At 45.7% G+C, this 16049-nt stretch overlaps 3 protein-coding genes across 7 annotated transcripts; 1 reads left to right on the top strand and 2 right to left on the bottom strand.

Moving 5' to 3' along the window:
- Positions 1 to 615: 615 nt before the first annotated feature.
- On the bottom strand, positions 616 to 8180 carry tpte (transmembrane phosphatase with tensin homology). Of its 4 annotated transcripts, none has more exons than XM_040182977.2 (19): positions 8041 to 8180; positions 6088 to 6178; positions 5895 to 5975; positions 5764 to 5811; positions 5520 to 5681; positions 4981 to 5100; positions 4189 to 4288; positions 3972 to 4035; positions 3826 to 3890; positions 3639 to 3699; positions 3471 to 3552; positions 3143 to 3231; positions 2967 to 3028; positions 2815 to 2895; positions 1513 to 1618; positions 1330 to 1427; positions 1163 to 1258; positions 1004 to 1074; positions 616 to 928 (listed from the first exon to the last, which is right to left on the bottom strand). In XM_040182977.2, exons 2-19 carry the CDS (start codon positions 6132 to 6134, stop codon positions 826 to 828), a joined length of 1536 nt encoding a protein of 511 aa, XP_040038911.1. In that variant the 5' UTR covers positions 6135 to 6178; positions 8041 to 8180; the 3' UTR covers positions 616 to 825. The 4 variants fall into 4 exon arrangements, with proteins under 4 accessions (XP_040038911.1, XP_040038907.2, XP_040038910.1 ...); XM_040182973.2 differs by lacking the exon at positions 8041 to 8180 and adding an exon at positions 6595 to 6779; XM_040182976.2 differs by lacking the exon at positions 8041 to 8180 and adding an exon at positions 6536 to 6674.
- fgl1b (fibrinogen like 1B) lies at positions 6978 to 10243 on the top strand. 2 transcript variants are annotated; one of them, XM_040182979.2, is made up of 9 exons: positions 6978 to 7674; positions 7745 to 7843; positions 8066 to 8333; positions 8535 to 8694; positions 8803 to 8900; positions 8997 to 9085; positions 9175 to 9300; positions 9382 to 9446; positions 9569 to 10243. In XM_040182979.2, the coding sequence occupies exons 1-9, from the start codon at positions 7651 to 7653 to the stop codon at positions 9747 to 9749; spliced, it is 1110 nt and encodes a 369-aa protein (XP_040038913.1). In that variant the 5' UTR covers positions 6978 to 7650; the 3' UTR covers positions 9750 to 10243. The 2 variants fall into 2 exon arrangements, with proteins under 2 accessions (XP_040038913.1, XP_040038912.1); XM_040182978.2 differs by having other exon boundaries at positions 8803 to 9085.
- On the bottom strand, positions 8351 to 16043 carry thsd1 (thrombospondin, type I, domain containing 1). The gene is made up of 8 exons (XM_040182970.2): positions 15294 to 16043; positions 14376 to 14492; positions 13429 to 13826; positions 12706 to 13342; positions 12277 to 12438; positions 11734 to 12130; positions 11116 to 11632; positions 8351 to 11030 (listed from the first exon to the last, which is right to left on the bottom strand). The coding sequence occupies exons 2-8, from the start codon at positions 14425 to 14427 to the stop codon at positions 10413 to 10415; spliced, it is 2781 nt and encodes a 926-aa protein (XP_040038904.2). The 5' UTR covers positions 14428 to 14492; positions 15294 to 16043; the 3' UTR covers positions 8351 to 10412.
- Positions 16044 to 16049: the final 6 nt, after the last annotated feature.

Genomic DNA, 16049 nt, shown 5'->3' on the forward strand with positions numbered 1-16049 from the left:
ACTGATGTGTGTGGCATATTTTCAATCTGCTGAGCAGCAATTTATGGAAAAGCATACAATGTGCAGAATATATAAATACTTGCTAGGAAAGTTCTAAGCTGTCTTATCTTGATAAATATCCTGGCTTCACCCCAGCTGAATATTCCCTTGTTTTCAACAAAGGCAGACCTGGGATTCAGGGTGGGACAGCTAGACTGTTGAAACTGCCCTTCATACATGGTACGTTGTCCAGTAAATCACCCATTTGTGCTCTTAACATTTTGTGGCCAGGAAAAGTAGATGTCTTCAGCTCAACACTGAGTGGTAAATAGTGCCTTTAATCTCCCACAGCATAAAAACATGCCGCTTGCAACAAAGTGCAGTGGCCTACAGAGCATCTGCGGATGGTGAGATGGCTTCGCACTGGTCTGATCTGTCCTGAAAGCACGTCTCAACAGTGCTTCATTCAAAACGTTCAGAAATGGGCATCATGGTGCAGGAAGAAACCAGTGAATGGGACTTTATATGTAACACTTGTCACGTTTACAATTGTTCACTGCACAGTTTCACCCACCAACTACTTGACTTGGTGCAAATGTTTAATTCAGACCCTCCCAAAAATAGTCACCACAAAACTTTACCGTATGAAATTTAATAAGTCATAAGTTTAAGTGCCAAAACTCAGCAACAGTGCAGTCTACAACATTCAATTGAGCAAAAGGATCACAGCATTTGGACATTTGTCATTTCAGGCCTCTTCCTGTATGCATCTCTTGCACTAGTGTTCAATTTCTGCTCCGCATTCATTACAAAAAGCCATACGCTCTTCATATCCGAAAGGCTGTATTATGGCTCCGAGAAGATCATGGTGACCCCAAAGTCCTCCTTGTACAGATCCCACATCTTCGGTTTGTGTGGATTGTCCAGCTCCTCTCTGGGAAGAAACAGCCTGGGGAGAGAATAAAGAATTCAGACTACTAATCTCAGTGGATGAGAGCTAAATAAATGATCACATCAGACTGACCTGTTGTCCTCGATGAAAGATGTATTGAACCAGAAGTAGAACGGAACATCTTCATATCCTTTTGGGAGACCCTGATGCGAAGGGAGGAACACGAGAGTGAGTCACGGGACACTTGAGCTGAACACCGGCTTTATGTAGCTAGTGAATGAAAGCACTCACAGCACTGGATTCAAACATAACCTTCACATCCCCCTCAACCACAGGCCCGTTCTGTAGGCTGATGACCGCTGCATTACCGCCCACATCGGGAAAAACCTAAAAAATGTAAATTAAGTCACACAAATCTGTACGGCCCAATTCGCACATGTGCCAAGCGCGTGACTCACTCTGCAGTTTTCCTGTTTGCCGCACACACACTGAAATACCAGCTCTTTCTTCACAATTATCTTGACCCTGAGATCGCTGCCGTCACCTTTACCCACACCTGAGTGGGGAAAAAGAAGAAGACATGAACACCGGAGGTAAAAGAGATATGTAGGGCGTGAAGGGACGTGGCTTGCTGGGCTTACCCGCTATGGAGTGGATGCGGATGCTCTTGATCACAAGGCTTCTAGGCGGCGGCAGCTGTCTGTTGAACTTGTTCTTCATGATCTCGTAGTATCCGACGTACCGGCTCTGTTTCAGAGGAACGCTCACCTCATTCGCTCTTCTCCAAATCAATTCAAACGGTCTTAAACTTTAAAAAGGTGCCAACTAGTCTAGTCAGATTCATTAATTATACACAGTCCTAAAATGATAAACATTCTCTAAATCAGTGTTTTTCAACCTTTTTTGTGTCAAGGCACACACAAAAAATCTCACGGCACACCAACAACCGGAAATGATATGAAAATCAATCCCAAACATAGTTTCAGCATGAGCATAATATACTCTAAGAAATCAGGGAAACGCGTGTTCTATTTGTTGTGTTTTATTAAACTTAACATCATCCTAATGCCAAGATGGCACAGGCTTTATGCCCAGGTATCTCTTAAGCCTAGTTTATGCGTCTGCGTTTTCCCTTGCGTCGCTTTTCACACCTTCTTGCGTCCTTGCGTGTGTCGAGACATTTTTCTAGGCTTGCGTCGAAAGCGACGCAAGCAACGCAAGCCTCCCGCAGCGCACCAGCCTGCGATTGGTCCGCTAACTACGTCCTTTACGGAGTCTCACATTTCCGCTTTCATAGCCCGATACCGCCATTATTAAAACAAAGAACGTTTACGAGAGAACCGATCAGATTTAAGAACTTTTGTCGGAAGAAATGCGTAAATATGACCGTTTATACAAGCCGTCATTGGCGGGTTGTAGAAGCGGGTTGGATTAATGGAGGGAGATCGCCGCAAACGCCGGTCGAGAGGTGCACAAAGTTGTGGAGGAAAATACGGGACAAATGTGTCCGCGATGAAAAGCAGCAGTGGCGAGTCTATGATAAATAATTAAATAAATAAACGTGACTCTCTAGGTCGTTTTCAACAAAACACGTCACTCCGCCTGTTCTGGCGGTGAATTGCTCTGCAACACACGCAGAACCATGAACTGAAACGACGCAGAAGCATGCGCCAGCCTTAATTTTGCTTTTTTAATTGTCGCCTCAGCAAATCTGCCTATTAATTACGCTGCGTACCGCCACCCACAGGCAGAGGGGAGTATTGAGCCTTCATACCACCAAAAGCGCGACGACACAAACACACAAGTTGGCTCTGTTTTTTTTTCACCAATGAAGTGACTGAAATGATTTTTTTTTCACGGCACACCTGACAGCCTCTCGCGGCACACTGGTTGAAAAACACTCCTCTAGATAAACGCCTCTATTCTATGTATCCCGCTCTCACCTGAGAGGGCGTCTCCACTCCCTGAAACTTGGAGCTCTGACTCTTGTCTGTCCTCCTCTCACCGAAATAATCAAGACTGGCCTGTTGGAGGGACAGAAGTTAATCACAGGGTTGAAACGGTTTTGCCTTTGATCATGAAGAAGGAGACGTACCTTTGCACTCTCAAACTGGTCACTGTCAATAAACCAGGTGCACACCATCGTACCTGTGCGACCTGTGAAATAGAGCAACTCCGTGAAATGTGCATATCTTAAGCAACTTTTACACCAAACAGCCCCATTCAAATCGCCAAAATGCAAAATGAAACTGATTGGATAGTTGGAGTCACCTTTCCCTCCTTTGCAGTGAATAGCAATTATGTTTTGGGGATCAGCTGACATCCACTCCCTCACATTGGCGGTGTATTTCAACAGGTCCCTGAGAGCGAGAGATACGTTAGTGGACAACGCAAACTATTGTACAACTCACAGTTGGCGACGCAGCCAGTTTCTGCACGTGTTTAGAATGCTGAGCCAGTACACATTTTATTGACACCACCAGGCACAATGTATCAGCACCGTAAAATAAAAATAAAAAGGCTATGTTGCAAATCTCATCTAAATTACAAAAGGGAGGGGTGGACTAAAATAAAAATCCGCACAGAAAATGTTCCTCACCCCAACGAGGGGACGTTGTGGTCATCAATGAACACCCGTTCGACCCTGTAGTGGAAGAACTGCGGGTCGTAGCCTTTCTCACCTGCACACAAAGTATGAGATTCACACGTTTTGTGTAGTTCTACGTAGACGGGAATGAGGTACGTGTGAGAGGAGCTGGGAACTTACTGCACAGGTTGTAAACTTTATAGTGGCCTTCATGTTTAGTGTCGAGGAACCTTGCCACCTCCTGCAGCGAGCGGAGGAAGAGGTTAAGGTGCATGTGGAGGTGCATGCCGCATTGCTCCACTTTGTGTGGATTATTTTCAAACGTTGTCGAGTGTGGACCTGTGCAACCTGGTTGTGTCAGAATTACCTTGATTGGATTCCTGTAGAAGGACTGCTTCCCAGAGGAGGGGAAGGACATGGCGATGACGCGGTCTAAAACAAGTGGGTAAAGATCATTTCTTAAAAAGGTTAAGATTTCTTTGCAATTCTCTTGGCGCAGCACGTAACACCCACCTGTGACATAGGTAAGGTCAAGGTCAAATCCATCCTTTTGATAACGCCGCTTGTTCTCAGAAATCTGAGAAAAAAAGAAGTCATTGATCAGGAAGCAATAGGCCTCTTTCCCCCGACTCTCCCAACTATTTCTACGCAGCTGCAATCATGATGAAGACTCAGACTACTGAACGTTGGGCTCTCAGAGTTTTCTACCCGTCCGTGGTGGCGATCTTACCATCCGCCTGGTGACCTTCTCCAGCTCTTTCCTCTGAGCGGCCAGTCGGAAAACCCTCACCAGGATTATGATTCTCAGGAAACGGAGAAACGTCACCACCCTGATGGAAGAATTGAAAATTAAAATGTATATGCTTTTGAATCATTTAACAATTTATTGATGGAGATGAATATAATGTCTGCAGAAAATAGCTTAAGGACTTAATAAAAAGTAATGTGGCCTATTTTATTCGCATGTACTGAAGGGCGATGTTGGGGTTATGCAACATGGGGAAAATGCATTGCTCATCAGTATTGTTTAATAGGTATACGCAAAATGCTAAATAGATTATTTGATCAATCTCAAAATAAGAGATACTATGAAAAATAAAAGAATCCAAGGAAATCGCATTATTATTGCCTCTGCAACATTACAGCAAAAGAAACTTATTTTTGTGCTGAAAAGGTCTCCAATGTGCCATGTATGTTTCTCCATCGAGGTTCGTCAGATGGAAGCTGCAAGTAACTAATGAACTCCTTGGATGAGGCGTGAATGGCTGCGCAGGTGCAGCAAAACCAGCAGGAGACTGAGGGGGATGTTGATTAAGCGCCGACAGGAGGCCTAATCAGACAGCATTAGCCAAAACACCTGTGTGGGTGGACTAGGAGTGTGTGTGTGTGTGTGTGTGAGAAATCCAATCTATTTGAGCATTTATATTTTATCGAAATGCTTTAATAATTCTAATTATTTATCCACTGACTGTCTAACACATCCATTTGAACCCTTTCAAGTAATTGTGGGGAGTGCAGGTACCTGGGGATGAGGCTGGCTCCCGTAAGGTCAGAGAAGGTGTAGATCATGGTGACCACCAGCGTGATAACCACAACGCAGGCGTCTACGATGTTCAGCTGTGAGCTGAAGTAAACCTTTAACCTACAGACATGGGACAGTTAATTGGCAAATAGTGTGAAACTGACTGTAGCAGAAAGAAAGTAAAATCCGTGATACTGGTGATTCTCCCCAAGGAACCACCCTGTATATACATTTCCTGTCCATCTTCCTGTTCAGAGCTTCCTGTTTGACAGCTAATCACACATTATTTCTGCTGACAGGGGACACTGGGAACATATGCCTCACTCTTTTTAGGCTCACATTCACAAGCATGCAATTGTGCAAAGTTCTCTGAGGGCTCGCGTGAACTAAATAGTGGGCACAGTTTACAATATATTGCATTCATTTAATACCGCCACACCACTAAATTCTGACTGAATTATCCCTCTTCAAACACAGTGTAAAAATGAACAAAACCTTGAGAAAACATGCAAGGTTTGGAAGAAGCTATGCTCACTCACCCCTCCACATAGACTCGCAGGAGAACGTCAGCGAGGAAGAAGAAGGAGATGAGGAGGGATACGACCTCCAAGGCATCTCCAACCCCTCTGCTCTTGGCTGGCAGGGACAAGTCCACAATGACCAGCACAAAGTCCACCAGGATCAGTATCACACCGAATATACTGGAGCAATAGACCGGCAAACGGAATAATCGTCACACTACCAAGCAAGGAATTAATCAGCATTGTGAATTATTCTCCTTACCGGAATCCAAAAGACATAACAAAAGGGGCGATCTTCTTTCGGATATTGCTGCAGAGGAAGAACGTTGGTCACTTTACAGTTTACAGAACTGTGTGCAGTTTAAGCCATACAAAAATGAAATACAAACTTACTGGTACATTGTGTCTGGGTGCACGCTTTCATCTTTTCCATCGTCAATGTTAACTTTGGCATCCTCCATCTTTGCAACGTTTCTGATGGATACAGATAAAAAGATGCATTGATCGATAAGCTCTTAGGCCAAAGAGGGAACAACAGCATCACCACATTCACATACAAAGCAACAGCAAACATGACGTTCCTCACCCGTTTACACCTGAATCAGAGCCTGGGCTGAAATGGACAGAGGACATGATGTGTGAGTCTTCCTTCTCGCTTTGTTTGGAGCGTGTCGTTTCTGCATTTAGAAATCAAGGATGTGGAAAGATTAACTCTGATTCCCTTGATTGAAACACCTTTGTTCAGTCTAAAGTCAGTGCAAATGAATCAGCAAGCCAGAGGAGTTGCAGCCTTGATGTAACATGCTGCATACTTCACATAAATCCACTCTTTTAAAAGAAAGACAACACTTGAATCCAACTTCTAAATCATCATCCAGGATGCATTATTAGAGCTTCCTCGAACTAAACCAGCAACCGGTGTGCTGACTAAATCAGTCAATGATGCAACCAAAAAAAAACACTCAAGACTTCTGCTTATTCAAGAAAATAATGGAACTATAATGAATTTTTACCGCAAAGGAAAAAGCACAAACCAGCCGTTCGCCCTCCCTCAGCTGCTGAGACCGTTTGTCCGTCTAATGCGCCTGCTTACCGTGCGGACTCATTCGGGAAAGTATACGGGAGCTCGTCTTGTGACTTCTTCATGTGAGGACAAAGCAAAATGGTTCAAAGGTTAACCCGGGTTTTTATTATTTTTTTCCCTCTCCGTCCACTATTCACTTTTTGCAAACGTCGCGGTTTTGGACTTCCTGGAGCTCACTAACAAAAAAGACGCTCAGCCCCTTTTTACTTATTTCCTTGTTAGTCTCCTCATTTTTTGTTTCCCTCAGAAGTGACCGAGTTTTACCGTGACCGTGTTGTAAGGGGCTTTGGTAACCGACATTTAAAAAAAAAGGCTATCTCTCACAACTTCCTCCTCTCTGTAACATCTGCTTTTAATTAAACGCACGTTAAACGTCTGCGTCAAAGGATTGCCTTTTTTATTCGCAAAATATGTGGAAATATGCTCTTTATTCAGTTAAAGGCGAACAAAAGAACCATGGAATGTTCAGCTTTTGGCAAAAACAGTGAAGTTCTGAACTCAAGGTGAAAGACACTGCAGTCTGAGGCAGAACCAAACTTGGCAAAAACAACAGTATTTAACTGGACTCTTTTCTGTTTGGATTTGCACCTCTCAAGACCAAGTCAGGGTTTAAAAAAACAACCGAATATTACAAATTCATAATAGAGAAAAAATATGTAAATCAATTGCAGACAATGAAGCCTATACAGTCCTGACTGTTGGTGGGACATCGTATCATTAAGATTAAGTTCAGGCTCTGCAAAGTCAATCATCTCCCATCACATTGCTTTCTTTAATAAGACAATATGTCTTTAGGGACTACAATTGCAGACCGTGGATTCATGTGTATAGAATGATTTTTTTTGGAAAGATTCAATACGGACATGTGGACATGTGTGTCTGGCATCAGCACAAATATCTAGAATTGTTGATGGAAAAGGAACACTTTAAACTGGCTGGAGTTCATGTTTTGGGGAGGATGGTTGAGTCTGGATCCTCTAATGTGGACCATGCAGAACCGACCCAGCCCATAAATGATATACTGACACATTTTTTGAGGGAAAGAACAGTGAACCTTGAGCGAACATGGGCAGGCTTCGTGAAATAAAGGTAGGCTTCTGGTGCAGCTATTTTGACGAATTATAGTATTTGTTGTATCTCATTTTGTTTCAATTTTCAGACTCACATAGCCGCAGAGGACTTTCTCCTAAAAGTCATGGCAGTGCTGCTGTTGTTGGCTCTGGTGTACCCAACCCTGGCCTCTGCTTCGCCGCTGTCAGTATGTATCAGACTATATTTGTTAAGGGCTTCACTATTTTTACTTTTTGTGTTGACATTGGAAATGTAAAACATTTGGATCAAAAAGCGTAAACTGCAGGCCGAGCTGAGTTTCGTAGATGTCAGCTGTAGGTGCGGCCCTATACGCTTTTACTTGTCTTCTAGTATTAAAACAAAGGTAGAAATGTCGTGTCAAACCTGAAGCTGATTTCTCTCATTGAAGGCGGTGGGATCCTGCGGGCCAGAGGTTGAAGCTCTCAAGCGCAGCATAGGGAAACTGGAGAATAAACTCTTAATCGCAACTTGGCAAGTTGAGCACCTGCAGATGCACAAATACTTCCAGCCATTTCGACCTGCCTCAACTAATACCAAACCTGAAACTGGCACGGCCCCGGGTGCAGACCAGAACAGCAGCGAGGCATTAGACAGCTCTGCCGTGACACAGATGAAACCACTTCCTCCCGCAGGCAATTTGATTGTCTATGACAAAGGTACGCAAAGCTCATATCATTTCACACGAGCGTTTCAGCGTTTATTTTAAGCGAGCATGCGGAAAAATCCAATAAACATTGGCTGAATGTCATGAAATGTGTTCCTAATATTCACCATTAAGTAAGTGTATCATGAGCTACAATGTTGAGGGTGACCATCAGCTATTCTTTTTAAGTCTTTTTCGGTTGCCGTCGTTCTAGACTGCTCTGAGCTGTTTGACAGACTGAAACCGCCAAGCGGTTTCTACCGCATCAGACCCAAAAAATACCAGGAACCTTTTTTGGCCTACTGTGACATGGAGGATGGAGGAGGGTGGACAGTGTTCCAGAGACGTCGCAATGGGAAAGTTGACTTCAGCAGGTATTGAAGCAAAGGCGCTTCTGAAAGTATTGTAAACTTCCGAAATCATTGCAAAGATGACAGTGTAGGTGTTAATGAACTTAATAATCTGCTGTATTGTCATTATAGAGACTGGGTAGACTACAGAGACGGCTTTGGTGACTTCAAACTGTGGAATGATGAATTTTGGCTGGGGAATGAGCACATTCATTCGCTACTCTCAGAGGGTCAGAAACGATTTAGCAATATTTCACTGTCAAATATATTCCCTAAGAATGTTCTGCCTGTTTGTTTCCCTCAAAATTCTTGCTCATATTTCTCAGGCAAGAACCTGGTGAAGATAGATCTAATGGACTGGGAAGGAAAGAGAAGTCACGCATTTTATGAGAACTTCAAGATCACCGACGAGGCCGTAAGATTAACATTTCTACGGTTGTATCGTCCTCAGAAGTAACTGTGATTTCCCCCAAAAAACAACACTTCCCTTAATGTCTATTGCAGGACAAGTATCGTCTCCAGTACGGGCTGTATAGTGGGAAAGCTGGAGATGCTCTGGCGGGTGGAGGCGGGATGGTGGAGCAGTGGTCTGCTGGGCTCAGCGGGATGCAGTTCAGCACCAGAGATCAGGTTTGTCATCCATCCCTTTTTGTTTCTGCTGACAAAGTGAAAAAGGACGACTGTGATAACGCTGAGGGTGGTCATTGACAGGACAATGACCGCTACCTTCAGGGCAACTGCGCTAAGGAGAATAGTGCAGGTTGGTGGTTCAACAGGTGAGACCTTTTAAATTACACCTAGTGTGTGTGTCACCATTCCTCCTGTGCGTTATCTACTTTCTGCTTGAATTTTTGCGCAAGCATTACAACTTGTTCACCGCGATTTCATTCATCCATAGATGTCATGCAGCCAACTTGAATGGGAAGTTCTACCGCAAAGGGAAGTACAAGGGCGTGCATGACGACGGGGTGGTGTGGGGGACCTGGAAAGGCCTTTGGTATTCCCTCAGACACACCGCCATGAAGGTGCGGCCGGTGGTTTTCTTGGACGTGACAGGCAGCGGAGCAGGGGAACAGTGAGAGTGGCAGGCTTCACATTCCCTTGTGTGGTGCAGAATTCAAAAATAAATTCCTTTGCATTTGAACTTGAACCCTTTGTTGTTTCATCATTTGAAAACTTACTTAAATGTTGACGGTAAAGTATCTTCTACTTTCCAGAGAGCGGTGCTTTGTATAAAGTGTATAATATTACTTTAGTTGCTTACTGCTGTGGTACAGGTAACCATCACAGTGAGAATGACTTTCACATCAGCATAATGTTATACAGTGGGACTTCACAGCATGATACGAAAAGCACATCCAGCAACGTAGAACAAAAAGACAAACCGGTCTTCTGTTTTGATGAGTGTCAATCAAAAGGCTCAACATATATATATAAGTACAAGTACAGTTATTATGATAGATTTTTTACTAGTAATCGATACACAAAAAAACTGTAGAGAAACATAGATATCATGTTAAATTACAATGCACGTTTAGAAACATTTAACAATTCAAATGAAAATAAAAAAAGGCTAAATGGATGGAAGTCTTTTTCTGAATTAGAAAGCTAAGGTCTTAAAATAAAATGATGACTGTCTCTCCCTCATATATAAGCAAATGTGTTGGGATTAAAGGGCACAGATACAGGATCGGGCTGTGAATGGCGATGGAACCTCCTCCCCGGTGCAGGACCGCAAACCTCTACTCCTCTTCTCCCACATACGCCGAGGACAGATCTAGGTCCAGCATCCTCCGCTCGGCCTCACTCAGCCTGTACGGCGAGCCGCCGCCTCCGGACATCGTCAGAGAGTGGCAGCGGGCTTTTCTGTGCTCTGAGGGCGACGCGCTGAAGGTGGAGCTGCGCTGCCGCCCTTTGACCCCTGAGCACGACTGGGCCTCCTTTAATTTCCGTGCCAGCATGTTCCTCTGGATGGGCGACGGGCCACGGCGGTTCCAGTTCTGCTCGGCGCGATCCACGCCGAGGCTGTCGGGCCCCGCGGCCGGACCCCCGATCCCCGAGATTCCCACTCGACCTCCCGCCTCGCCGCTCCTCCGACGGTCCCGGGCGCCGCTGACTTCTGCTTTGCCGCGTCTCTCAGATGCAGAGCCGCTGCTTGTGTTGGTTCCTGCGTGTTTGAGGTCATTGCCGAGGGAAGGAGCAGCTGCCTCTATCCAGGGCTTCCTTTGATCATTTCTCTGGGGCCCGTATTTAGCCCACTCGGGGGGCCCGTGCTCCGGGATGGGGTAAGAGCTGTATGGCTGCCTCTCCCATCCTCTTTTATTCCAACAACTTCCTTCAGGAAGAGTCCGGGATCCCACCTGAAAAGGGCAATGCATTATCTCTGTTATTTAAAAAATATTATCAGCAACATGTAAACACAAATATGAAAGCCGGATAGTTGACCTGAGTCATGCTCCTTTCTCTGAATGGTCTGGAGTGCACAGAAGAAAGAGGTTGGGGTCTGGTGTCATTAAAACTGGAGGTCCGGCGGAAATTTGGATTATTGTTAAAGGAGTTTCTCTGCCCTGCTTCTCCTTCTCCTCTTCCCCTGAAACCTGCTGAACCACTCCTCTCTACCATCTCCACCCACTCAGCAGTGCGCTCACGCCATTTTGAGCTGCCCCCGCTTGCATGAGCAGAAGGACCTAAGACGAGCTCCACCGGCGTGACCCGAGAAGTCGCCGATGGCAGCTCAGAAATGGGAGTTGCAATCCCAAAAGGACTGTGGCCGGCGTCACCCCGGAGACCCGCGGCGAGCGTGGGATGAGCAAATCCGGTTGACGTGGGAATGTTTGTGGGGGACGCAGCTGTCCCTAACACGGTGTCATGGACTGGGCTTGAAGAGACATGGTACAGCTGGGTCGCCTCTTTTAAACCCTTCTTCTTCATTTCTCTCAACTGCTGCTGAGCCAAATGGTACCTGGAAAGACATGTTGTTATTTCTAAGAGTGGGAAAGAACGGAAAAAAGGCTTGAGATTAAAGTTCTCACGTGATGAAAGCAAAGTATCCTCCAAACATACCCAAATATCGGCGGCAGCACCTTCTGGCCTGTGGGGGACAGTCTTTCTGGGTCCTGTAAGAGAGGCGGACCGCACAAGGAAGGCCTGTCTTTTGGGGCCACTCCCCCAGCACCGCCCCCCAGTGGGCCCTGGCCATCAGACAGGCTGGGTCTCTGGAGGCTGTGGCCGCAGATGGATGCCTCGTCGGAGAGCTTGCGTCCCCCGGGGGAGTGCATGGAGCCTCTGCGGACGGAGCTGCACTGAGGGGCCCGGCACAGCTTCCTCCACAGAGTGACCAGGACAGTGGCCAGAATCACAGCCAGGCAAAAGGTGATGCCAGCCACCACGACCATGTTACCCCCCAGGGTCGCGACTCCGACGGCCACGGGAGGGTGGGACGGAGAAGGAGCGGGCGACGCTGGGGGCCGAGAAAAGCAGACCGTTGCATTAACATGTGCTGCAAGGACATCTCATTTTTTGATGAGGAGAACGCTAAGGAAATGTGAGAAGGAGAAAAACAAGCAAAAGAGGGAGGAAAGGAGATAAGGGGAGGAAGGGACTGACCGACACAGTCCTCCAGCGAGCAGAGGGACTGTTCCTTCACCATGCCGGTGCACTGCATCCCTCCTACACCTGAGGGCAGCAAACACTCACGCACCCGTTCCCTCACCCCCTCTCCGCAGCCCACACTGCACACACTCCACGGCAGCCACGGGCCCCATGTCTCTGCAGAAAAAACAAATTGGATAAATTATAATAAATGTTCTGTTGATGTCAATTTAGTGCAGTGCTGGGATCATTTTGAGGGCATAAAAAGCCTTTTAGAACCAAAACAAATTCGGCACTGAGCTGAAAAGACGGAACCATGATGTCACACGACATAGACCAGTTAATGCTACAGTGGCGTGGTGATTTCATTGATTGGTGACCAATCGCAGGGTGTACCCCATCTCTCCTCCAGCTATCAATCCTCTAAAGATCCGAAAATCTCACCTGCACTCCTGTGAACCACCAAACAGGTCTGTGCAGGACTCGGGGAGCGACTGAAGTTGAACACAAAGCGGAAGCAGTACTTATTCCTCCCGGTGTGAAACACGGAGCAGTTGAATTCGGTCTCGTTCTCTCCCTGGGTCAGCCAGTTGAAGGCCAACAGAGGAGAAGAGGGCTCCTCTGCTCCGAATCCCATCACGGCTGTTTCACCTGCTTGCATCCCAACACCCGCGTCCTTATGCAGCAACACTCTCCCATTGACGTGAGCACAGGGCGGGCTTATCAGTTTAACGGTCACAGTCCCCTCACAACCAACCCTGTAAGCGTTGGCATTTTCCACCAGCAGCTTGTAGGAGAAGATGCGGGACAGGTAGAGCGGTCCAGAGCCCCTCACGTCCTGTGCTGCATGAGGAGACCGCAAAGCCACTCGTATGAAATCTCTCTCCGTGAAGGGGAAAGCGCAGGACAGCTCCACGCTCTGGGAGCGGAGGGGTTTGATCGGCTGCCGCGTGCGCGCTCGGACCTTGTCGATGGTGATCCGGCCTATCTGGTTGAACTCCACGTGGCTGACCTCTAAGAAGAGAGCCGAGTCAGTGCCGCTGGAGCAAGCCTGAAAGTGTTCATTGGTGGATATCCCGACCTGGAGAGAGAGAGAGGGGGGGTATGAATCACTCTGGTCCTCGCTCTGCAGCACAATACACCTTTGTGTTTGAAGTCTTTTCTTGCCTGAAATGATCCGGAGTGGTTTCCAGACCGGTCCACGGCGATGTGAAAGGTGGGCCACTGCACCTGCAGTTCTGAACTCCACCACTGGGTGTTGCTCTCCACGCCACGCTTGAGCGTGCCATTAGGATGAGACGCCGCCGTGATGCTGGTCTCCCTCAGCAGGAAGCGGAAAGTTCCCGCATACAGGAAGCACGAACAGTTGAACTCCACCCGACCGGCCGATTGGATGTTTGGGATGGTCCTGGTCAGAAGGGTGGTGTTGGTTTTCGTGTTGACCAGAGACAGGCTCAAATGGCGGGTGGTGGTGGTGGCGTTGGATTTTGTGCTGAAGTCCACAAATACACTGGCGTTGCTAAGGGCAACGTGGAAGGAGGGCCAGATATTGAGCCCTGCAAAAGCTGCGGGAAATGATGAAGAGAGTTCACATAAGACAAAGTGAAAGAACATTTGACTTGTTGTTCAGGCATCTCTCAACATTTTTACACTATGGATAATAAATAATAGTGTGTATTTGTGTCTGCTGCTTTTTAAAATGTCCTATGTTTATATATAGCATCACTTTTGACACCATAATAATAGTACATCATGATTTATAATATCAAAACCCCATGTTCATAAAAAAAATAATTATGTTTCGGCCTATTGCGATACAGTATTTCCCTTGTCCAGGTGATATACAGTTAAATCGCATTTGCAATGTTACTTTACATACTACTTTGAGGAGCCGTTCTGTGTAAATCCTGTTGTGAAAACCTCACATCCTCACAGAGAAAAAAAGTGTATGAAGAGGAAGAGGCTTTAACCTCCACTACACCCTTCCCTCCTCTGCCCCGGCCTCCAGGGTGCTGGAGCACATTTAAATTACCGAGTGTTTGCTCGATCAAGTGAATACAAAACGCAACTATCCTGCCAGCCTTTTCAAACATGCAGTGCTCGGTGACACTCACCAAATCCCATGAGTGCCAGCAGGAACGGCAGCAGTGAGGCAGCCTGTGGCATTCCGATGTCCGCGCCTCGGTTTTCTCCTTCAGCACATGACCGTCCTCTTCCACCATGCCTGACCTCTACGGATCAGACGCACAAATCACAAAATAAACCAAACAAACAGCGGGCAACAGCCAATGTTCTTCATTCCATCTCCACAATGGGAGAGCTGTCATCAACAGTCCATAACAAATATTTATGAAGAACGACAAACTTTGTTTGGTTTCTTGCAAAGTTTTCACTCATTGTTTCTCCACTGTGTCCTCAGACAAACAATTGTGAGACACCAGGCCGCTGTTTCTCTTTTAAACTCCAATTGAAATCGTAGCACTGTGCTGTATGTTTCTCGTTAGAGAATAAGAGCTTCAAACAACTAGAAAACGCCAAAGCCATCAAAAGGTTTTTCTTTGAGACACCGTTTCTGGTTATTTGAAGGACCTAAAGAAAAGATCATCTACACTCTTCAATTTATCTTTTGTAAATGTCCCCCATCGTGCCTCCATCCAATGAATAATTCAAACATGAACCATGTCTAACCCTCCAACAGATGAAATGGTTCTAGAGGGTGATGCTCCTTTGTAGAACACCACAGCCTTTTAAACAACAAGTTGAGCACCATTCTTTGGGTGTGTAAATAGAGACCATTCTCACAAGGCAAATGAGTCCGTTCAGCGGGGACAAAAAGTTTGCATAATAATTATTCCCAGGTAAAAATTTTAATATCAACTCCTAACCAAATAGTGAACATCTATATAGTAACTATTGCATTATTGAAAACGTTTACCTGATTCCAAACCTATAGGACTTAAAGCTCAACATCTCCGGCAAAGCTTCATAACTCTTATTGTTTTTAGCTGAAAAAAAAAAACTTTTATACTTACATTTTTTTTGTCGAGTCAGCACAGCATAATCAGCCTGCAATTTCTCCAACACAGCAGCGGACAACGACAGTCCCTCCACGTGCTGCTAAAAACGTCTTTTCCTTTCTCCAGACACTGTTATGTGAGCGGGACCCGCGTCAAAGACCCAACTGCGGTCTCGAAAAGCGCGCTCGGAACAGCGGGGACCTCCGCGGTCAGAGGAAGGGCGGAGTGAATATTATACATTTGTTTCTCCACCAAACGTCTATAGGCACAGAAAAAGACAACGCAGGCTACTGTGCAGGGGTTAAACAAAGAAATACGCTATTTTCATATCAGAAGGCGGGTCAGGGATAAGTGAGGAAATGGTTTTAAATGTGGCCCCTTTATCCTATAAAATCACCTTCATCACGATGCATAAGCAGTTTCTCAAGTTCCTTTTAATCATGGATCTTTCCACGGGAACGTTGTGCAAAATTAAACTATTCGCAAGGTGTGAAATGGTTCTCACAATGCTCTGAATCTAAATATTGTTTTTCAAATATTGAAAGAGCAGGTAAATTCATGAAATGGGCTAAAACAAAAGCACAAAGATAATGCATTTTTTCTCCATTGGCATACTCACAATTCCATTATGAAAGTAATTAAAAGTGACTATATGGAGAAATATGTGAGATCCAACAGATTAATCCAGAATTCTCTGGACACATTCACCGATCAGCTTTTTGTATGTTTGTAAAACATTGTCTCAAAATAATCTCACGATGAAGTCATATG

Source organism: Gasterosteus aculeatus, chromosome 7 (assembly GCF_964276395.1).
Source record: "Gasterosteus aculeatus chromosome 7, fGasAcu3.hap1.1, whole genome shotgun sequence".
NCBI lineage: Eukaryota > Metazoa > Chordata > Actinopteri > Perciformes > Gasterosteidae > Gasterosteus > Gasterosteus aculeatus.